General features: G+C 36.2%; 1 protein-coding gene across 2 annotated transcripts in view; it reads right to left on the minus strand.

Annotated features, from left to right (window-relative positions):
* Window positions 1-22,919, minus strand: part of ankfn1a (ankyrin repeat and fibronectin type III domain containing 1a) — an 83,279-nt gene extending 60,360 nt beyond the window's left edge. The window contains exons 1-6 of one of the 2 annotated variants that reach the window (XM_081392559.1): window positions 22,875-22,919; window positions 22,687-22,768; window positions 21,495-21,619; window positions 21,140-21,313; window positions 17,402-17,634; window positions 4,896-5,119 (exon numbers count right to left, since the gene is read on the minus strand). In XM_081392559.1, coding sequence (XP_081248685.1) covers window positions 4,896-5,119; window positions 17,402-17,634; window positions 21,140-21,313; window positions 21,495-21,619; window positions 22,687-22,768; window positions 22,875-22,897 — 861 coding nt within the window. In that variant the 5' untranslated portion in view covers window positions 22,898-22,919. Of the gene's footprint in view, window positions 1-4,895; window positions 5,120-17,401; window positions 17,635-21,139; window positions 21,314-21,494; window positions 21,620-22,686; window positions 22,795-22,874 lie in introns of those variants that run through there. The other variant, XM_081392560.1, reaches the window with a different exon arrangement.
* Between the last annotated feature and the right edge of the window lie 2,161 nt (window positions 22,920-25,080).

Raw genomic sequence — 25,080 nt, forward strand, 5'->3', positions numbered from 1 at the left:
TGAAAACACTGATATAAATCCACTGACGTATGATTCACTTTTGGTTTATTAAAACAAAATCTTATGTTAGATTACGGATTACAACCCCAAACTCTTCATATTTTATATTGTAATATTGTCTACAGACCTGATCTCCCGAGAAATACATTACATTTATGTAAAATTCAACCAATATACAATATACTATTTATCAAACACAGGTCCCACTGTCTCTAGCACTTTTTCCCAAATACTTTTAATTTTTAATGTGTTCCCTCACAAAGACCATTGTGAATACCAAGCTCAAATATAGAGGCCATCTTGAAACCAATTATATAAACTGCTGTGCGCACAAGATGATATCAGTGGTAGGCCATTATTATTTCGCCAACATTTGTTTAATTACATCTCCTGAGATCTAAATGAACTCGTTAAAGAAATGCAAGCCAAACTAACCATGCTAGAAAACAATTACAATCAATTACGGTCAAGTACTGGATGTCTGTTTTCCACTGAACGACACAAAAAAGTAAGGAAAATATCTGCATGTTATGCAAATCAAAAATTCTCTAAGTTACCAAGGTGTCTACACAATTGTGCCTTACTACACTTTTAAAACGTTACGTAATCTGACTTTGAAGAATCCAACTTCATTCATTCATTGCTATGGAAACATTGGTGACAGAATGAAACCTGAACTGATGGGTGTCTGTGTGTGTCACATATCCAACTGAACCATATCAAGTTCCTTTACTGTTCCCTAACAACAGATTCCTGTGGTGTTCTGGCTACCGCAGCTAGACATTATTTTCACATTATGAGCTCGCATCTACTCTCATACCATCTGCTTTGATGCATTCACAGCATTTCCACACACCATTCTGATATTCAACACAGTTTACATGAAAAAGGATCTGATACCTCACAATATTTATACACAGTGTTACTGCTCAATTGCATTTTGAAATCTATTTAATTATTTTCCTCTGATATTTCCTTCCTGACATCAACATACTAATTTCTGGATAATTTGTGTTTATATTTGACTGAACAATGTTGGGGAGTGACCAACTAAGTCACTACAAACGAACCTCATTTACTAGCGCGGCAGTAGATTAGGAGCAGAGCAGCTACTTTTTACAAAAAGTAGTGATTATTTGCGACAAAGCGCTGCATCGTTGGTTTTTATATTCCGTCACGTTTTGAGGGCGGAGCCTACCTGTTGGCAGAAAATTATAATTCTCCAGTGGAAGTCTATGGAAGCCATTGAAAAAAATAATTAAAAAGGTAATTTCACGTTTGTTTCTCACAATTCTGACTTTTTTCTCGCAATTCTAAGTTTATATATCCCAATTTTGAGAAGAGAAAATCTGAATTTTGAGAAAAAACTGTTTTTTTCAAAGAATTGATATAAACTCACAATTGCAAGTAATAAAATCCAAAATGGGAAATATAATAAAAAACATTTTTGGAAAAACATTTTGGAAGTAAAAACTCCATAGAGAAATTGACTTTGAACGATAATTTATAAACCTTTAAAGACAGACCTACTGTGTGCTACTACGAGGTTGTTAATCCATGGTACTCAGGTATGGCATTCCATCAGCCTGCATTATTTCAGCTTATTTTTAAAATAATTATGTTTAACAGTTGAAAAACTACATTACCCATGATGCTGTACAGAAAATTACACCGATCAGTTGAAAAAAGCAACACGCATCAAAATCGCTCTTTAACTCCGCCCACTCCCATGAAGCAATGCGAATAATGTTATAAACACTCAAAATCCTTAAATCTTTATGTATATATGCATATTTTGGAGTAAACTTAAGGTATACTGTATATATATATATAAAATCAACATTTGTAAATTTTCTCCAACATTTTCTCCATCATTCTTAATTTGATTATGCTGCTCTCAAAGCTTCATGGGATTGTAGTTCTTTCCATCACTAAAGTACACAGTCTTGTAGTACCTTTGTCTTATGTCCGATTTTCAAAAACGTTTTGCTTCAAATCAGTTTGTAGTGTTGTGATTTACCTTGTTAGCCTAGAAATCTAGACGCACCCTAGCGGCAGCAAAATGTATTTCACAGCCAGGTACGTCTAGCAACTCTCAATAAACCTTCTCGCTGCAAAAACCCAGATTGGGTCAGGCCAATCACGTTGTGTATAGAGTAGGCGGGGACGGGCTTAACATACACGACAGAGTTGCGACGGTTACCTGGTTGCTGCTACTTGAAAACAAAGAATGGCGGCTGCTGATGGAGAACAACGGTCTTTCGAATCGGCTTTGGCCGCGACTCTGGAGGACTTGGAGTTAATTTTTTCTTTGAGAAAAGAGCAAAGAACGGCACTTAAGTCATTCTTAAAAAAAGGAAGATGTGTTCGTCGTTTTGCCGGCCATATATGGCAAAAGTTGAATCTATCAACTAAGCTCCGCTGTTGGGAAAACGCTCTGGTTGGTTGTAGCGCTGTCCTATTGCGTGCAGAGGGAATTTGAAAGACAGCCGTTTATCCCGCCCCTCGGATTGAGCCGTGAGTATGGTAAGTTTCCAGACCTAACATCTTGATGTAGGTCTGGCTTGCCAGGCTATCACCTTGTAGCTGATTGGGTTGGTTCGTGGGTTCTAACTCTTTAACAAAGACTATTTTATAATTCCTATGGGAAAAATGAATGTCAAAGACACTTCCGGAACCAGCACCGCTGAAAAAGGGAGGGGGGGAATGTTGAACTCTATGGCATCTAAAGCAGCGTTGATAAGTCAGATTTGTTTTAGTCAATCAGTTTGTTCAAACAATTTGGGTATATGAGCCAGTTCAAAAATAAATATTTTTATATTTAAAGGGGTCATGTAATGTCATTTTTGTACAAGCTAATATGATTCTTTAGGGTCTAAATTAAAAGTTTGTAATATACTTTAATTAAAAATTCTCATTAGTATTGTAAGAAAACACTAATTTTACCTAGTCAAAAACAGCTCTGTTTTCAGCACTCCGTTCAAGTGCCTGTGTCTTTAAATGATAATGAGCTTTGCTCACCCCGCCCCTCTGTTCTGTGCATACACAGTTTGTAACACAATAACCATAACGCGTTGTTCATTATAAACATGGGATTATGAATTATATTGAGAACGTCATACATAGAAAACATGCCGTAATGTACCCTGAGTGTAAAAATAGCCACATTCATCGTGAAGCGTGCAAGCGATTTGCAAAGATTAATATAAAGATTAATATAAAGGTTAATAAAACGTTACACTCACTCAGTTCTTCTGGAGGTGCAGCAGGAACACGAATAGTTGGTACTGATCCTTTTTTCAAGAGCAGCTTCTTAGCAAATAACCAGCTTTTTACTGACCTCGTTTGTAAAGCAGTCTGGTGAAATAATTCGCGCAAACATGAAAGCATTGACGTTGATCGTGGGGAATATTCCCTTCGAAAACAAACTCAGCCACTGCGTCTTCAGCGGTTCGGATTTAGGAACATCAACATGATGCTGTGTTCCTTATTACACCACAATCGCTTAGAAGCCATTCTACTCAGTGCTCCAGCTATCAACACTGAACGCGCCGGTGGGGGTGCTATGATTTACAGCTCGCTCACGAGGGCGGGTCTGTGTTGAAACGCTCCTGTCAATCAACCATCGTGGGAGGGGCGTAGATTTTGTGACGTCACAAAATCGAACAACTTGATTTGAGATGGGAGGAAACATATAAGAAGATTTAAAAAAAAACACTGGATGGATTTTTATCATTTTATGATGGTTGTGTACAGGCACTGCCAACACACATTTCAGTACAATCAGCTTGTAAAAGTGCATGTACCATTATATGACCCCTTTAAAGGGTTACAAATATGGTACATTATGATAAACTGAAAAAAAGAAGAAAATTGGATAAAAAAAAAGTTCAGTTAAATAAAAACATTAAAATGTTTACAAAAATCAGTTAAAAAAATTATTCACCTTTGCACGTGACACATTTTGCGTTTTATTTGTAAAGCAAAATATTGAAAGTACTCCTGTGATTTATTGTTGTGTTCACCTTGATTATGATGCATCTAATTATATTAGATACATTTATCTGTTTGGTGATATCTTGGTGGTTTTTATATTTTAATGTCACATAGCCCCTGAGGGATCCTACTTTTAATAGATGCATCCTGATCAAAATGACCTTTTTTCCATTTTATAGATGGTATGTTTTAAGTAAACGACTCAAACTTGAAATCCTTGATGCTGCATTTTCAACGTTAATTAGGTTTAAATAAGGTAAGGTTTAGTTTAAACCATTCATTCTGAGAAGTTCGAAATGCACAGATCTCATAGTTATTCATGGCCATGATCATTTGAGGCCAGCACATAAAAGCATATGTACATTACGAATGCTTCTTTATCATATACATTTATATAGTATACATAAAGGTTTTCACAGAGCTGCACAGAATCAGCTTTTCCACAAAGGCAAATATATGCAGATCGAATTCATGTTCTGCAAAAGTCCCTAATGTAAGGTTACAAGGCAATGCGTCCTCAAAGCACTGACTCACTGGTGTAGGATGACAGATGAGTGTTCGCTGAATAGAAAGCCATGATCAAACTCCAGGATGAATTCTGGGCAAGCATGCCTCATTTCTGAACGGTTACACAACTGAACGTCTATGAAGAACCTCATAAAAATAACACAGCAGCTGTGAAACTGTCAAAACACTGTATGTGCAACATCAATACCCACCTACAAAGGTGGACAAAACTAAGAGTTGTCCTTAAACACAAGAATATGCGCAAGTAAACAAACAAGACATTGCAATAAACAAGCAACGAAGGGCACATCTGTAACTTTGACCAATGTGGAATTCCTTATAGAGTCTGTATCTAACCTCTGTTTGACAGCGATATGAGACACACCACTCACATTGATGTTCCTGAGTTTCTTCTTGCCCCTCTCTAGTCGACTGAGAAGTCTGTGATGTTCACTAGGAGTTTGCTGGAGAAGGCGGTCATCGACGGATATGGTCTTCCTAAGAGCCACTCTATCCTCCCAAAGCTCTGGGACACGGCTCTCTGAATTCCGAGGGAAGCGCTTCACTTCCGACAGTGGCGAAGTCTCCCCTCGGTCACGGTCACGCAACACTGACCCTGAAAGAGAGAAACAGACACCTCAGGTGATAACTGACACCCAGAGAGAAAGAAAAAACTAGAGAATGTGAACAGGACCAAAACCTCTCCTCACAAAAACACACATCTTGAAGAGATTGTTTTTTAAATATAGGATTCATACACTGCAAAAAAATATTTAGGCCTAAATTGAAGATTTATGTATTTTGATTGCATATAACATTTCAATCAATTTGGATTACACGCATAAACAAACTAATAAATTGAATGCGATGCACATTTGTCAGTCATACAAACGGTAGATGAAACATGAAAGAAACAGGATTTCTGTAATACTACTAATAATAAACTGAATGTGTTTTACAATAACCAGGTTTATATATTTATCATCAATACATCCAATTTCTTTCAATCTAATACATTCTAACTAATTGAATATTGCTTGTTCCACAGCTAGCCATGTTTATACTTTTAAACTGAATAAATGTTATTGGTTTCACAATGAACACATTTATGCTGATTCTAAGCTATTTTTAATAAATGAATTGAATTAAAATCAAATAGATGCAAATAGCTAATAATAACCTATGCCGTGATTTTCAAGTCCAGAAATCTTGCCTGCATCATTTACAGTATGTATGACAAATATGCATAGCATACTGTACGTTTATTAGTTTATGTTAAAACTCCGTAATCCAAAAGGATGGAAAATTTCTATGCAGTTCACATCCATAATCATAAATGGAAAATTTGAATTTAAATGTAATTTAAACAAAACATGTAGTGTAGAAAACAAGGGAAGTACAAATTTGGTACAGTATGAATAAGAAATCACTTAAAAAAGGAATACATATTATGACTAGTCAATTCTAACTACTTTGCAATTGCATATTTTAAATGGCCCATCCTTTAACTTCCTCTCAATTCTCATTTGAACTGCTCTAATTAAACTTCCCACTGCTTCTCATGTGAGTCATGTTTATAACAATTTCACCGTAATGAACAAAGCATAAAAAAGACCAACTATTGTACCACACAGAAGAATAAAATTTGTCAGTTAAATGGCTGAAAATTCACCTCAGGTAACATTAAACTGTAAAGTATAAAAGTATCTTGAAGATCTTATAGAGCTGCTCTTGTAAACTGGAGGTTTATAATGTAAACACACACACACACGTGCACCGTATGCCACTAGGATTGTAAGCGGAGTGTTTGGTTTCTCTGTACCATCAGCTGGTGGGCAGCAGTTCTGGCTCTTTATCCGCTGAGCTACTGCATGGTTCTGCCTACTCCACTTACAATTAAAACTGCATGAAGACATCGCTGTAATCGTCTTCGCCTCAGAGACTGTTGTGAAGAGAATCTCCTCTGAAGCAGAGGTCAAATAAACATTTATGAATTTGGTGTTTTAGCTAATCCACTACGTTTTGCATAAAATTGTAATGGTGTCCTGACAAAACCCTAACCATTTTGACCAAGCCAAGCCAAAACCAAGCTCAGATATATATATCTGCTATATCTATAGCATATACAGTATGCTAATTTGTGAAAACAATCATCAATTTGCATGAATGCGCTGCACACAGATTATATCAGTGGTGAGTTATTTCTGCAGCACTTGTTTAATGACAAGATAAAGATGTACGGAGAAGTAACTCCCAAAGGAAAATACACAAGCCAAACTGAACAACAAAAAATACACTGATGGTATCAGATAGTAACACTTTGGTATACGAGTGTTATTTCAATGACAGGGACTTTTATGCCCTAGGGGTTGACAAATTTATTATGATAATTTTTTGTTATATAAAGGATTGAAAACATTTTATCATGCCATCGTCATTTGTTTTTTCCTACTTTTCAAATTCAATTTGATGTGTATATTTGTAATCTTTTTTATTAGAACTATTATTTTTAATCTTAAAGGTGCACAATGTATCAAAATTATTAAAATATCGCACATTTACATATTTACAATGGATTGCGATATCTGAACGATTTAAAGCTACTTCAAAACAAAGTTGCAAAACAAAACAAAGTCAACACATATAGCAGAGAAACGACTGTTACTTACGTGTGACTTGCTTGATGTTAAAAAGAGTTATTAAAGCTACACTGTGTAGGATTTTCTCCCATCTAGCGGTGAAATTGTTTACGACTACTAGGGCCCTATGATTTCCGTGATGCGGAAAACGCGGACGGAATCACGGAATTTACACATGAAAACGGAATTCTCTTATACGCACGGAATTTGCATATGTTTTGTTGACATATTAAATAAACTATTTTTTTTTACTTCCTTCTCATTTATTCAGTTTAAAACAACAAATGTAGAAAGGTCTCTACCTAAACCCAGAGCCATATAGAGAGACATCTGTCAATACAGTTAATATACAGGGATGCAAACAGCGCACTTTTTAGTATGAGTGCAAGCGTGAACCTTTTGCGCGCTCAAGTTCGTTATTTCAATTGTAGGCACGCGACAAGCGCGCTCATAATTGAAGCGACGCGCAAATTTTTTCCAGGCGCAGCGAGATGAAAACACCTCAACTTTTCAGAATGCCGCAAGCGCGCCACAGTTCATGAGACAAGAACCAACATATCAACTTCACCCTTTCCGTAACAACATCGAAAGCTCAGTCAACATAAAGGATGGGGGTACACCACAAACACTATGGGTGTTTTTCTCTTCTCCGTAAATAAATCTTGTAGCAGAGCTACAGCAAGCGTTTTTCGGTGGTGGAAATCTATTAGCTACTAAAAATTCTTTGTCGTTGCGCAGAGCGCAGTGCATGGTTGCATAGCAATGACAGATAAGATAAGCTAATATGCATTTGTATTTATAAATGTCAGTATCATTGTAAATGTTTATATTTTTGACTCATTCTTTTTATAAAAGTGATTTAAAGGCTTAAATATGCAAGGTTTATTTTATTTTATAAAACATTCTTTGTGAAAAATGATTTAAAAGCTAATTTAATCTTTAATTTAATACTCATCAATCCTACCTTGTAACTGTTATTTTTGGCCAGAGATTTGTTGAAGGTTTGGCTGAATTTTGAAGAATTTTGAATGTGCTTTGCTGAATATATTAACAGTTTTAAAAAAAAGCTGAATTGTGAGTTTGTGTAAGTAAATTTTTAAAGGTCAATACTGCTTAGAAGTGAAAAGAAAACAAGAAAAATCCGAAAGGGCTAAAAATTATCCAAAAAAAACGGAATTTGAAAAAGAAAAAGAAAACGGAATTTGAGAAAAAATTAAACGGATATCATAGGGCCCTATACTACCAACTGAATTTTACTTTCTAGTCCCTCCCATTCCGAGGGCGTTTTAACTCCTACGGTGGCCGTATTATTTCAAATCTGCCGGCAGTCACGAGTAATCTCCCCTTCGCATTCGTCACGGTGCCACTGAGTGTAAAAATGCGAAAGGCGAAGCTTGAATTTCCAGGTATATCCCTCTTTGGCTAATGTATTTTCAAGATGGAGGCGCAAAATGGCTGCCGCCATTCGAGCGACTCGCTCGTATGTATTCTAAATGGCAGATTCTGCGCTTACGAGAATACTTGATTAGTTGGTAGAAGTAATTACACATTAATGAGCACATATCATTTTGAAAGAACAAAGTGTTTTTTGCTAAGAATCAACTTAAAAAATTACACAGTGTAGCTTTAAGCGCAATAAGCTGCAGAAATTAACTCAGACGCACCCAAAGCGCGCGCACAGAAAGACGCCTCTCAGACAGTGTGCGATCCCGAATTCAGTTCTCTTTCATGGCTTATTGCATTTGAATGGTCAAATACATACAGTTATGTCAACATGCCTGTGTTGGTGAGTATTCATGTAAACACAGTCGGTTATGTCTTAAGTGAACGTAAACAGTTGAGAAAGAAATCGAATTCGAAGCATTAGGTCTTAAAGTGACAGCAGCCTAATACAGTATAGTCATCTGCACCCCTCACTGCCAGACAATGTAAGTTTGTGAAATTGCATGTAATTACTTGTACAGATATAGATATATAACTTACTCTACTTACTTTAGATATATAAAATGCTAGCAAGACAAATGAGTCCATTAAACATTCCCTAAATGTTTAAAATGTCATTTTCTCCACATAATGGTATTAAACATAGTGTAATGTGAGATTTGGTCAAAATATCTTTTTGTAGATACTTTTTTTTTTTTTTTAAAGATCACAGAGCAACGACGTGCCGGTTTTTGAAGGGAAATAAAACATTCAATAATGGCATTACATGATTACCATATTCATGTACCGCTGTATTTACATGGCACTCCAAGGTTCTTCAAACAATACCCTAGTATTACCATGTTCCAGAAAACCATGGTAGTACAAGTATAATGGTATTTTAATGCTGAACAGCCAAGATGAATGAGCCACAGCAGAAAATAATCACAGTCAATTCCCAGACCAATTTTCTGTGTGTTCCATTGAGAAATTCACAAAAACAAAAATCCAATGAAAACCTCAGCATATTATGCCATTTGAGGATTCTCATGAGTTACCCAGGTGTCAGCCCAAGTGTGGATTGCACGCTACAGGCTTAAACTCTTATGTTATCTCACTTGTCAAATACACAGACTTTAACTTTGTTAGCTCATCGCTATGGAAACGATGCATGGTGACTGTAGCAGAATGAAACCTGAACTGATGGGTGTCTGTGTGTGTGTCACGTATCCAACTGAACCATATCAAGTTTCTTCAACTGGTCCCTGATGACAGATTCCATGTGGTGTTCTGGCTACCGCAGCTAGACATTATTTTCACATCATGAGCTTGCATCTACTCATACCATCTGCTTTGATGCGTTCCCAGCATTTCCACACACCATATTGATATCTGACATGCAAACTACATTATTAAAACAATATATTATATTGCCAACTGATCCTGTTTGTTGCACCCAGATATTCATACCTCAGTTAGTAGTTGAATCTTTATATGTTGACTCAATATTAAGCTTTCTAGGTCACACTGATGAGTCACCAACACAGTAAAGAGGTTTGAGATTTAATCCCAACAGTCTGATGTCAGCATTGATTTATAACCGAGCATCTCTGTGTTGTGTGAAGCTGTTATATCACATCACCTGCAGTGACACTATCCGTAAACCCTCCTACAGCTTGAGTGAGATTCCAGGGCTGAGCGCACTTAAAAATCGAATGAGCCTGCGAAAAATGGTTTTACAAATGACCCCACTTTAAAGTCAAATAAGTGATTAAAACACAAATTATAGGAGTGATCCAATTTGTCCAATTACCCTTTTTGTTTGAAAATCATCTACGGATGGACACAAGGACGTCGGCGTGTTGATGAAGCCCTGCGGCTGTCTATCAAGCGAGGTCGAGAGTAAAGCATTCGATAAGTGTAATTTAACACCAAGTCCAACTAAATTAAAGACGTGAGAAGAATCTTAAGACCTTAAAACAAACACAGCTGGTGCTAATGATCCCAGTTTCCATGACAACGGTTTGGGATCCATCTTCGTCATCCTCAAAAGCAAAGGGTAAAGAGGTGCTGGCTCCAGGGTCACTGGTCTGTTCATCGGGAAGGCCATACTTCTTGCCAAAAGACACACAGCATGTCATCGCGTGTCATTAGAGGAGGACGACCCATCTATATTAACTATTCAAGGAAAGCTTAGCAACATATTTGCTGATAATGTACAGGCTAGTAGGGAGATTTAATTACATTGCTACAGTACAGGATTAAAGACTCCCTGTGGTGAAAATCAAGTGTATATTATGTTATGATGAACTTTCTTCACTGAGTTTCTATGATGTTCAAAGCGTTTCTAAGGATGCTGATTGTTAGAAGGCAGCTGACTGATTCTGAGACGGCGAACAAGAACAGGTTTGTGTAACGTTAGCAACACATTATTAGCTGTTTGATAACGTAGTCAAGCCGAATGCTAATCATATTATTTACCATTATGCGTCCGGCGTTGTAGAAAGCGATACATGCCATTGTATGAGTGAGTGGAGGCGGGGTTCATTTGCATATTCATGAATCCGCGTATACTAAATGAAGCAAGGGTGTAGAGTTACATTCAAGCTATTTTTAAGGCATGAATTTAAAATAAATCATGGGAAAAAAACTTTTAAATATGTCATTTTGGTGATCAAAAATGAGTTATAAGGGATACAATTATTGACTATGTAGTAATGACGTTAAGTAGTAATCATGAAAAAATAAATAACATTTATTTGCAATTAATTATTATTTTTTCTTATTTTACTTACTTATTAAAAATAATAATACAATAATAATTTTAATCTTAATAAAAAAAAAATTTTAATAATAATGTATCAATTAGTTTAAATTAATTGTTTAATAAATAGCATTTGCAGCTTAAAGGGTTAGTTCGACCTAAAATAAAAATTCTGTCATCATTTACATCATTTACATTCACCCTCATGTCGTTCCAAACCTGTAAGACGTTCATCTTCGAAACACAAATGAAGATATTTTTTAATGAAATCTGAGAGCTTTCTGTCCCTCCATTGACTGTCTACACAACTACCACTTTTAAGGCCCAGAAAGGTAGTAAAGGCATCATAAAAAAAATCCATGTGACCTCAATTATATGACGCGACGCAAGTGCTTTAATTGTTTGTGCAAAAAAACAACATAATTTACCACTTTATTTACAAAATATTAATCTCTAACACGCGTTCATGAGAGCACAACGACGCATGCATGTTGTGATGACGCAAGAGCAGATGTTTTTGTGTGAACACGCGTTGGAGATTAATATTTTGTAAATAAAAGTGGTAAATTATGTTTTTTTGCACTCGTGTCACTTCATAAAATTGAGGTCACGTATTACTTTTATGATGCCTTTGCTACCTTTCTGGGCCTTGAAAGTGGTAGTTGCGTAGGCTGTCAATGGAGGGACAGAAATCACTCAGATTTCATTAAAAAGATCTTAATATGACAGAATTTTCCTTATTGGGTGAACTAACCTTGAAAATCATGCAAAGAAGTAATATCTGTAAAAAAAAAAGAAAAGAAAAAAAGAAAAGCATCAAAAGCCCGAAACAACAACACTGACAGATGGGGGAGTGTGTGGTCATTATTTTTGTAATTCTTTATGGTTGATATTAATTGCTCAAGAATTACACATAGCAGCTTTAAAATATATGGTAGATAAATCCATTAGCAAAAATAACCACATCAGGAACAAAGTGAACAGCCTGATCTTCTGTAATGGTGATGTTCATCCGCAACACCAGTGCAAATCATCAGACATTTAATACAAAGTGGCTCCAATCCCGTTTAATGCTGAAACATGGCTGTGTGGTTAATCACCAACAGTTTGAATGACAACTGACATTTTAAGGGAAAAGGAACAAAGGCTTGGGAACAGAATGACCAAGCTTCTGCTGCCCTACAGCGCATCCTGTTCAGAAATTACGGAATTAAATTCAATAGGGTTGAGAAACAGAAATAAGTAAATCCTTTACACCTCAATCCTCTCTTCTGTTCATGTCTGTGTACAAGCTCAAATGCAATAGTGACCTCTACTGGACGACTGGAGTAGTTGATGAATTAGAAAATGCACTACTCACAAAAATATTTTCAAAGTGCATCAATTAATCTAAAAATTTATATCAGAGACTAGATTTATTATGTCTTGCTATTTAAAAGCAACATTAAGATAAAGATTACAAATGCAAAGAATAAATTAAAATGATTTATAAACTACTTATTTATTAGTAAGAAGAATAAATTGTTTAAATTAAATTACAGATAACTAATAATTTAAATTACATAATATAAATCTGTATTATATGTCATTTGATTTAAAGTGTAAAATGTACCATTAATGTAATTTGATTTTAATCAAAAATTAAAAGATTGGGGTCTGAATTTTCAGCATCATTACTTTAGTGTCACGTGATAATAGTAACATTACTTATTATTATCAATGCTGGAAAAAGGTCTGATAAATGTTTTTGTGGAAACCGTGATCTTTATTTTTCAGGATCCTTTGATGAATAGAATAATAATGCATCCCTGAATAAAAGCATTATTTTATATCAATTAATATAAATAAATAAAAAACTTAGTGACCCCCAAACTTTTGAACAGTAGCGTAGATAATTTGATTTAACTGTAATTTCTTTTACACCAACAAAAAATTTAATTTAAATAGCAAAATGTAAATTTTACAAAAATGTAAATTTTTAATAATCAGAGATTTTTCAAACTAAAGTAATGGCAACAAAACAATGAATAAAAAAGACAAATGAGTGAACAGTTCCCAACCAAACAGTTGATGGACCCCATTGACTTCCATGGTAAAAATAATATGGAAGTCAATGGGGACCATCAACTGTTTGGTTACCGACATTCTTCAAAATATCTTCCTTTGTGTTCAACAGAAGAAAGAAATTCACACAGGTTTGAAACAACTCGAGGTTGAGTAAATCATGACAGAATTTTCATTTTGAAGTGAACTAATCCTTTAACTGCTTTTACCCAGACCACCCTTTTAGCCTATAATTTCCGGCTTGTGCCATTTACCAGTTCCCTGTACATAGGGGTTATCTAACACTGATTGTATCATTTAGTACATTAAGGCTCACGTCCCCAGGTAAAAAACAGAGAACTCGGAGGCTGAAAACAATCCTCCAACAGCACTCATTCTATTACACGGGATGGTGTCATTAAACAGAAGATAACACCCAGCACCCATTGGAGCTCTTTGGATAAAATATTGATTCTGACGCCACAGCTGACATCAATATGTGCACTGAACACTTCTCTGGAAACAATTCCAGAATCCCTAGAGGGGGATCACATCAACACCACTTTCCTTTTCATTCCTTTCACTTTTAGCCCAAAGGTGAATCTAGGTATGGAAAACACAGTGACTTTAACAAACCAAACAAAGGTGTGGAAAACACTATCGATGTTTACCATCATGCTTACAATGGCATGGCTAGGCTGATGTTTTGCAAATCTTTGATTCTGATAAAGATTCAACAAAAAAAAGTTTCCTGTGCTAAAGTACACTCCGTCAAACTGACATTTGATCACATATACTGTAAGTTCAGAATGAATAGTATGTAAAAGAGTACACTACTCTTCAAAAGTTTGGGTTTTAGTGAAAAATTTTAACCTTAATGTTTTTGCAAGAAATCTCTATTGCTCACCAAAGCTCAAAATACAGTAAAAATGGTAATATTGTGAAATATTAATACAATTTAAAATAACTACTTTCTATTTTTAATAGATTTTAAAATGTCATTTATTCCTGCGATGCAAAGCTGAATGCTCAGCGTCCTTACTCCAGTCTTCAGTGTCACATGATCCTTCAGAAATCATTCTAATATGCTGATTTGCTGCTAAAGATACTGTTATTAATGTTGAAAACAGTTGTGCTATTTAATCTTTTTGTGGAAACATGATACATTTTTTTGAGAATTCATTGATGAACACAAAGTAAAAAAATAAAAACAGCTTGTAACACTATAAATGTCTTTACTGTCACTTTTGAACAATTTACTGCATCTTCGTTTCTTTCACTAAAATAATCTTAGGGCCAGTTCATTCCAAGGACGATAACTATAAAGATAATGATAAAGATATATAGTTTTAAAAATCGTTCTCAATATTAAATAATAACAGAGTTCCCACCACAGCTATAACGATAACGGCACAGAGAAACAATATCGTTGAAATCACTTTCAGAATGATTTTATCCAACTGATGAACGATAAAAACATTGACAGCCAATCAGAATCCATCCTGCTGTAATGAGCTCGAGCTTTTATAGTGGCAGACAAGCATGCGCTTAGAATAAACAGAGCGATATCATCTGCTGGTGTGGACGCTAATATAGTTATCGTTACGGACCTTAACTGACACCAAACTTTTAGTAGTGTACACAGTATGCAATGATAAATGTTGTAAACAGTATACACTACGCTGTTGCCATAATATTGTCACACTATGCACAACATGTTTCCATTTACCACCTCTGAAAAACTCTAATTTAAAATGTTTATCCACCTTATATACAATATTTTAAATCCACCATGGATATAAAATACATTTATTTTCCATTTTAGTACATTTTATTGTAAATTTGTTACGTATTGTTACAGTCCGAACCCCCCCGGACTGTAACATACTATGAAACTTTTCATACTAGAAATATAGTGAGTGCATTGTATCGAGGGATACAGTGTTCCCCACAGTGTTCTTAAATTATTGTACAGTAGATTATGAAGATTATCTGGGTATTCCATACATACATAACATTAGTATATGTGTATACATACTGCACATTCATACTATTTACTGCAACAATAGTAAGAGTAGTATGCTAGCATTCTGAACACAGCTCAGTTTAATTTTGTCATTATTAACTCACCCTCATCTCATTGCATAGAATATAGCACATGAGTTGGGTGGACTTCTCTTATGATACTTTTATGGTGCTATATCCATACAGATAGAAATAAAGTCAGGATTGGAACAACATGAGGGTGAGTAAATGATGACAGAATTAACATGGCGAACAAACTCTTTAACAATCTTCCAAGAGCACCCTCCACTGTTTACATACCAGTCATACGCTCTTCCAGAGATAGGCAGAGCTGTTTCCTGCCATTCTGTGCCACCCCTAAAGATAGTGATAATACTCTTTTGAAGGGTAGGTGGGGTTGGAGGGTGACTTCTTCATCTCTAGGTACCAGAAAATGTTGGTTTCCCTGACAAGTCCTTGTAAAATAAATTGCTCATTATGCCATCCGTAAGGTTCACCACTACTATTGCGATAGCATTAACGAACATCGCCTGCAAGGCAGTGCCACAAATAAACCTGCAATTAGGAGTCATTTCCACATACAACAAGAACGCTAATGACAGAGTCACCTCTGGCGATCGGCAGCATAACAGCATGAACTCCAAGATGAGCTTGGTTATAACACATACAGTGTTCTGTAGGATATCCTCATTATTTACAAATGTGCAACTTAATTGCTGTCTCATCTCTTTTTGTTTCAATATAAATGTGTTTTGTAGTAAGTATTGTAACATTTATGCTTTTATATAAAATAGCATAACATGTCTAAAGATTTGCAGCAACCCAGCTAACAGGGAACATTCTCAGGACTTTGGCATGGTTCTCTCAAAGTTATGAACAAACGTTCTTCCAGTAACGTTAATACAATGTTCATTCAAAGTTATCTGGTCTTTAATATTGTTCTCAAAATATTAGCACAAAAAAAGTTAGACATCGTTCATGGAACGTTTTTTCTGAAATGTTTTAGTCTAACGCTCTGGCAATGTTTTCTCAAAGTTATGAAGAAATGGGAAACACTTTATTTTAAGGTGACGTAGTTACACGTTACTACATGTACTTACTATAGTAATAACAGTCAAATAAATTATGCATAATTACAAGTAACTAACCCTAAACTAAACCCTAACCCTAGCCGTAACTCTTTAGTAAGTACATGTAGTCAATTAGTATCACTTGAGTAAGTACAATGTAAGTACAATGTAACTACGTCACCTTAAAATTAAATAAAATTGTTAATAAAATTGTTTGTTCAAAGTTATCTGGTATTTAATAACGTTATTAAAAAACGTGTTCATGAAACGGTGGGGAAAGTATCATTCCCATGTTTGCAAAAAATTATAAAATGGATTGTTCCAAGAAAAAAAACATTTATAAAACATTTTTAAAAAACTGGATGTTCAGGGAACATTCAGAAATAATGTTTTCATATCTCTATGTGAACGTTAGCAAAACGTTCTTAGAATATTTTTTTGTTAGTTGGGAATACATTTGCATTTTATTTACCTAGTTTTCACAGCATCATCATTTACTATTGGTAATTGCAACAAAACACACTGAGAGTATCATTCCCGGCTGAAGCAATTAGCTAGATTACTCAAGTCATTAATTTTGCAGAGAACCTTTGCCCTCGAATTTCACAAATATGTGTGTCAAACTGTGCAAATTGCTTGATGGAATTGGATGTAACAGGCAATCAAGCAAATAAAAACAAACAGCACCGCAAGCAATGCTTGGCGAAACGTAGAAAACGAGACTAGAAATCAATCCATTCAAGACCTCCAAATGTGCTTCCAACTCAAATATAGAAGTTCAAACACTGAAACACTACACGTATATATTTGACTCGCTCAAAGAAGTTTCAAACCACAGCACTGGCACAATCATACACATAGAGAGCCAAAAGAGTTTTGGAGAAGAGGTGGTATCTGAAACTATGATGAATGGATGCAGTTTGTGATTGGCATACCTGACGCATCCCAGTGCAGTCCTCCGGGGCTGGCTGCCAGGCGCCGCCGTTTCCTCACGCTCACGCCGCCATGACAGGAGTCTCTGGTGGGCTTGGGCAGGGGAGTTGAGGTGGTCCGCAGGGGCGATGAGGAGTGAGGGGAGGCTGAAACTGGCAGGAGCGGAGAGGGTGGCAATAGATGGGTTTTCCTCTCCTGGCACTGGCTCAGATGACTAGACTCGTTCTCCGGGGGCCTGTGGAACGAAAGAGATTTCATTTCTGCTGTCACTCCACTATAATTAGCTGTCATAGCGTGATGTTTTCATGATCACAATTGAGCTCCCCCGTACCGCACAGCGTGTTATACCGGCAGTGAAAAACGCAGGTTTTTCCATAACAATCAACGCTGAGAAAATTACAGCTTTAGCTGGATGTCAGGAAAAATCAGGGAATTAAACGTGTGAGAACAAAATGTTGGAATATTTTAAAAGGATTATATTATAAACATCAAGCGGTATAGGCAATATTATGTGCACAATTTAATTCTTAGTTTGAAAACAATCTATTCTAAAAAATAGAACTAAATTTGGAAGATAAAATTTATAGCAATGCAATAATACATTTAGTGGAAGCCTCAATAAAATAATAAATAGTTATAAAAAATAAACAAACACCTTTTTTCTGTTTAGGAATATACCTGGAATCTGGAAGGGTATAGCTTTGGCTTTTTCTTGATCCTCTCGTGTGAGATCCTGATTTTTTTCTTCTAAACAAAAACTCAACAATCCGTTCCATTGCAAGCATGATGCCCTCATGCACTTCTTCTCTTCATGTAAAACAAGTTATTAAAGATTTTCCATTTGATTCCGTATGAGCCATGAGCAGCATATTCAATTTGAATGCACCTGCAAGATCTAACGCCACCGTTTTTGCCCAGGACTTCCCGTTGTTAAAGCCTTTTTATAGTCAAATCAACAACGTAATCGCTCTAGGGTAAAAAGAAGGCCCCTGGTTAAAAAACTAAAAAAAAGAAGCAGCCCAACCAGCGTTCAGCGCCCGGCATAAATATTAAATTACACCTTCAGCTAAAGTGTACCAGCCGCACACACAAAAGCCATATCAGTCTGTCAAGAGTCAAGTGTAGCGCATATCTGATGGTAGAGTTGCCTATGTTGCTTTTGTGAGGCTTGATTAACTGTAGCAAGTTAAGAGAGGTTTCCAGTGAATGCTTTGTTTCCACTGAGAGATGTAATAACACCATCGCAGTATGGAGCCCGGCTTTTTGTTTTTAATAAATGGCTCTGCTTAGGCTTATGAATGTAGCCTGATTACATAAAGTTGGATGGCAGTGTGTTTCTTCTACCCCAGGCAGGATAAAAGCAATATTAACTGGTCTTAGTCATTGTATGCACTGCATTTTTGTGCCTAGTTTGTAGCGTATGGTTTTGGGTGTTCTGATGATTCAGTCTTTGTCGAGACTAGTGCTGCATAAAAGGTAGCTGAGAAGACATGATTGGTTTTGATTGGCTATTGAAACCTCAAGAGCCACAGTGATTCAACATGTAGTAGGTTGGCTGGTACTGTCAGTGTAATTCTCTCTTGTCTGCACACCTCTTAGTTTCGATATGCATTCAAAAGCGTGTTTAAAGAAAACAAGCATGTTTAATAGGACTCTCAAAAGTAATCAGATGTTGTTAAATATGGAGTGAAATGTTTATTGAGAACTAAGAGAACTAAGAGTCATTTAAATGTCAATCACAATCTGTACAAACTAGTACATACTCACATATCTTTTTTAAATAAATGGTTTGCAGATGTCTGGCTATGTCAGAGTGTTCTGCTAACAAGAAGGTCCAAACACTGACTTGTGTAAACAATGAATAAACAATGACATCATGTGGTCAATACACGAATTACAGTCTACCAACTGCACTCAATCAAACATAAAGACATTTTTTCTTGAACAGTTGAAAACAAAATGTTTTACTATATATATATATATATATATATATATATATATATATATATATATATATATATATATATACACACACACTCACCTAAAGGATTATTAGGAACACCATACTAATACTGTGTTTGACCCCTTTCGCCTTCAGAACTGCCTTAATTCTACGTGGCATTGATTCAACAAGGTGCTAAAAGCATTCTTTAGAAATGTTGGCCCATATTGATAGGATAGCATCTTGCAGTTGATGGAGATTTGTGGGATGCACATCCAGAGCACGAAGCTCCCGTTCCACCACATCCCAAAGATGCTCTATTGGGTTGAGATCTGGTGACTGTGGGGGCCATTTTAGTACAGTGAACTCATTGTCATGTTCAAGAAACCAATTTGAAATGATTCGAGCTTTGTGACATGGTGCATTATCCTGCTGGAAGTAGCCATCGGAGGATGGGTACATGGTGGTCATAAAGGGATGGACATGGTCAGAAACAATGCTCAGGTAGGCCGTGGCATTTAAACGATGCCCAATTGGCACTAAGGGGCCTAAAGTGTGGCAAGAAAACATCTCCCACACCATTACACCACCACCACCAGCCTGCACAGTGGTAACAAGGCATGATGGATCCATGTTCTCATTCTGTTTACGCCAAATTCTGACTCTACCATCTGAATGTCTCAACAGAAATCGAGACTCATCAGACCAGGCAACATTTTTCCAGTCTTCAACTGTCCAATTTTGGTAAGCTTGTGCAAATTGTAGCCTCGTTTTCCTATTTGTAGTGGAGATGAGTGGTACCCGGTGGGGTCTTCTGCTGTTGTAGCCCATCCGCCTCAAGGTTGTGCATGTTGTGGCTTCACAAATGCTTTGCTGCATACCTCGGTTGTAACGAGTGGTTATTTCAGTCAAAGTTGCTCTTCTATCAGCTTGAATCAGTCGGCCCATTCTCCTCTGACCTCTAGCATCAACAAGGCATTTTCGCCCACAGGACTGCCGCATACTGGATGTTTTTCCCTTTTCACAGCATTCTTTGTAAACCCTAGAAATGGTTGTGCATGAAAATCCCAGTAACTGAGCAGATTGTGAAATACTCAGACCGGCCCGTCTGGCACCAACAACCATGCCACGCTCAAAATTGCTTAAATCACCTTTCTTTCCCATTCTGACATTCAGTTTGGAGTTCAGGAGATTGTCTTGACCAGGACCACACCCCTAAATACATTGAAGCAACTGCCATGTGATTGGTTGATTAGATAATTGCATTAATGAGAAATTGAACAGGTGTTCCTAATAATCCTTTAGGTCAGTATATATATATATATATATATATATATATATTGTATTTTTATGTATTGATTTTACATTCATTTGGTAATTCAAATTGTAAATATATTTATGATTTTAATGTTAAGTAAGGCTTTTTCCCCTTGATAATTTCCAGCTGACTTTACATTATCTCAGTTATTGCAGGCTTGGATTGTGCAAAATGTGTAGGGAACTGGCTGTCAGTACTCAATTATACAGTTTAGTGTTCATTAAACACACAAAAATAGAATTGGGTATTCCAAAGAGCTGTTTAATAGTAAAATAGGTGATTATGTATTTGCATGTCCATAAGATAGTAAAGCAAGACACTGCTAACCAAGCTAACAGTCTAAGCACACAGACATAAGATTTCTGGTTGGATATGAAAATTGTCTTTAACTGAAACGCCTACTCTAAAATGCCATCAAACTGGTCTGTAACAAAGAAATAGGAACTAGCATGTCTTAAAATTCTCTCACAAACACTTTACCTGGATTCTTTGTATGTGTCTCCATTGTCATTCTCATGGGAGGGATTGTCGTTCTCGTGGGAGGGTGTCAGCAAGGAGCAAACTGAATCCCGGCTCCTGGGTAACAAAGTGGAGGGCATACACAGCCATGTCTCCAGATCAGAGAATTTTGAGTAGCTCAGCATCTCTAAAACACTGAAATACAGGAATACAATAATCATTCAGTTTTGCTTAATTAAACCTATAAAACAGAACTAATAATAAAATATTTGTAGTTCTTTATTATATATATATATATATATATATATATATATATATATATATATATTTTTTATATATATATATATATATTGTTTTTTTATAGTGCTTACAGTACCTGTCCTCTCCCATTCCAGGGATTTCATATTTCTCATTAGCTGTGAGGCAACCATATGGTGTTTGTGATTCCTGTGGAGACAGCAGGCAACTTTTCTCGGTCTCATAAGACATCTTGAGCCATTTCTGAGCACACAAAGAAAATAGTCAAACCTGTTAGTGTACTATATGCTTATCATGGCAGGTTTTCTTCTACAACCACTAATGAAGCCAAATTACACCGAAGCCAAAATCCACATAGCTAATGTTTTGGACCTGAGGTCACTTCTCAGCACAGGTCCCTGCTGGTGGTGCCAAACAGAGGCTGGATAAATAATCAAGCCCGCACACATTACTAATGCCCATTCAGCATATACAGTATCTGGCTGACATGTTTTAGTAGCCTTAGTGAGAGCAGGTCTAGTTGTCACATGGTGGAGCTGTCAAACAGGTTATATCCCAGTAACTATGGTTTAAGGCTAAATGTGAATTCTGCCCTATCCTAATATGAAATTAATATTTTAAATATGAAATCATGAACATATAAATATGAATTAAAATATTACATTACAACAATAAAAACAAAAGAATATTAATCTATGATATGAACCAAATTTAATGCATCATTTCATTTAGCCTACACAACAAAAGCAGCATCAGAGCCGACTATGATACATTTTCTACCAAAACCAAATGATAAAAGAACTTTTACATTTGGCTGTTTCCTGTTTTACTGTTTACATGGCAGGTTCCATTGTGGCAACTAGTGTGACAGCGTTTCCTGCTATTGGGGCATGTTGTCACAGGAAAATATTAATAAATGATCAGAAACTTTTTATCCATAACAGTAACGGTGGGAATGGATTTCTGTAGCCTAGACTTTAATGAGTGACTAAACATGAAGTCGACTTCCAAAGATGAACAATCATGATAAACATTCACTCCCTTAATCACTACAGATATTGCTTTAAACAAATTAGCTTTAGCATAGATGTGGCTCCGAAATAGCTTTAAGATCTTCTCACATTTTTACCATCTCAACACTGTTCATATCCCACATGCATCCATCTTTAATTACTCCTCTTCCCAACACTCCACCTACACTTTGCAAACACTTCAGTTGCGATGTACAGTGTAAAGTTTACACATTTTCACCTCCAGGGCAGACAGCTTCATTGAATATGAATACTCGTTTGGAAAAGGAGGGAATGTACCTCTTTGTTCTCCGGTTCTGGACTCAAGGAACCGCGGCGGATTCTCAGAACATCTGCATCCTCTTCCCGTAAAAACCTGAAACTAGACTCAAAACTTCCCGTTACGTGTCTTCCACTCAGGCGTACTGAAAAGTCGAACTTCTGCGACTACATGTAGGAAGAAAAGCAAGATTTTTTGCAAAACTCACCAAATATGATCTCTGTTCGCCATCAGGAAGTGCAGAAACCCTGTCATCTGCTTCGAAGATACTCTTTCATCTCTGTTCAATATAAACTGTTCCACGGAGTAATGTTTTGATAGCCTATGTTTTGCTAACGAGTGTATACATACACTCCATACATGTATGGACGTAAAAATGTCGATTTTCTTTGAAACCCGTCCTGTTCAGATTTCTTGTACTTGTCTGTGTAAGATAAGACAGGAAATATTTATGTAGTTATCCAGGAAAATGAGGGACTGCAATTATCTCACATAAACAATTCTTCATCTTCATGTTGATGTAACCAAAGAACATCTCAGCTATTTTCACCAGAGAACATGATGACTATAGCCTCAATTATATAAACCTTGCAGTTTTTGTTGCCTATTTATGAATATGTAACACTGTTAATCTATAAATCCACTGTAAAAAAAAAAAAGAAAAGTTGAGTAAACTAAAACGTGCTTGTGGTAACTTAAACTGAATGGTTTTATTAAAGTAAATTTAAGTCAAAATTATTATATTAAAACTATAGGCTAATTGTATTGTAAATTATATTATTAAATATTATTGTTGTTAACTATTATAGAAATATGATTCACTGAATCACTGTAAAAATGTTTTTTCTAAGTTGTACAAAGCATGATTATTGGAATTAATATTTATTATAATCAAATAAATATTCAAATATGATTTAAAGGTGCAGTAAGAGATTTCTGAGAAACGCTGTTGAAAGTGGATTGGGAGCAGCACGACTCCCTAGTAGCCAATCAGCAGTAGGGGGAGTGTCCATTCATGATGGGGTAGGAGAGAGAGTGAACAAGTAGGAGATTTGAAGAAAGACTGTAGAAAGAGAGATGGCTGAGAGACATTACAACAACAACAAAAGTTCAGAGGAATCTCACTGGGAAAAGGGTTATGATCAGGCAAGAGACCTAAGTGGGAGGACTAAAAGACTAATAGACGACAAAGTTGCGTTGTTTCTGATCTATTGATTTTGCTGTTTCACACAACCAATAGATGCTGTTGTTGTAATGTTAGCTATAGTAATTGGACAGTTTATAGTGTCATTGTTTGTCTGAAGCTGGTGTGCTGCTGGCGACTAAAACATTTATATATACACTCATACTGTATGTTTATTTTTTGTTCCTCCTTTGTTGTTCGATCGTAATCTTCACTTTATTTTTTTGAGAAGCATTATTTTGCTTCGCCTCAGCCATGACAAAGTGTCATCTCTTGCATTATATGGTGGTGCGTTTTGGGGGCGGAGCAATGAAGGGAGAGGTGTGTTTGTTTGGTTTGACTTTAAATGTCAACAGTAGAAATCGCTTACTGCACATTTAAGCCTTAACTGGTGCCATTTTAAAAGGCTGCATGGGGAGGGACACAAAATACCTCTGAATATTAAAACAGTAAGACTTTTGTTTATCTTCAGAACACAAATTAAGATATTTTTGAGATACAAATTAAGATTCTCGTCGCTTGATAAACTTAAGGTTAAGCCACTGTAGTCACTTGGACTATTTTAACAATGACTTTTCTGGGCCGGCAGAATGAAATTACATAAAAGCCTAGTGAGAAAGCTCTCAGATTTCATCAAACATATTTTAATTTGTGTTCCGAAGTTGAACGAAAGTCTTACGGGGTTGGAACAACATGAGGGTGAGTAATTACTGAGAATTTTCATTTTTGGGTGAACTAACCCTTTAAGATGTTGACTTATTTTAAATTTTACTGTTTGTATCTCACAGGAACATTGCCTTCAAGGTCAGTGACCTTGTTGCTTTAAGATAAAGATGGTGAGATGATGTTTTTACCAAGACACTTGTGTATGTCACATTTCAATATTTTCCCCCATAAATTAAACCCACTCACTCCCTGTGAATATTTCTTTCCTCTGTTAGTCACTAAAAACACCACATGAGGGAGCTTTAACCCACGCATTTCTCCAGAGACTGAAACCCGCCTTATGAAACCAGTTGAAGACTTTTCAGCAGACATGATGATAAATTATTTTCTGAGAAACTCACAGTTCTACACAGATCACAATGCAGATAAAGCAAGAGTCCAAGCACAGCACCCAGTTATGGGAGTGGGAAAAAGATGAAAGGCAGAGAACACTGAACATCTGTCTGTAATTGACGGCATGGCCAGGGAATCTAGGGGAGTGTGTGGCCTTGCAGCTGTGGTGCAG

The sequence above is a fragment of the Scardinius erythrophthalmus genome (assembly GCF_964197995.2).
Source record: "Scardinius erythrophthalmus genome assembly, chromosome: 18".
Classification (NCBI taxonomy): domain Eukaryota; kingdom Metazoa; phylum Chordata; class Actinopteri; order Cypriniformes; family Leuciscidae; genus Scardinius; species Scardinius erythrophthalmus.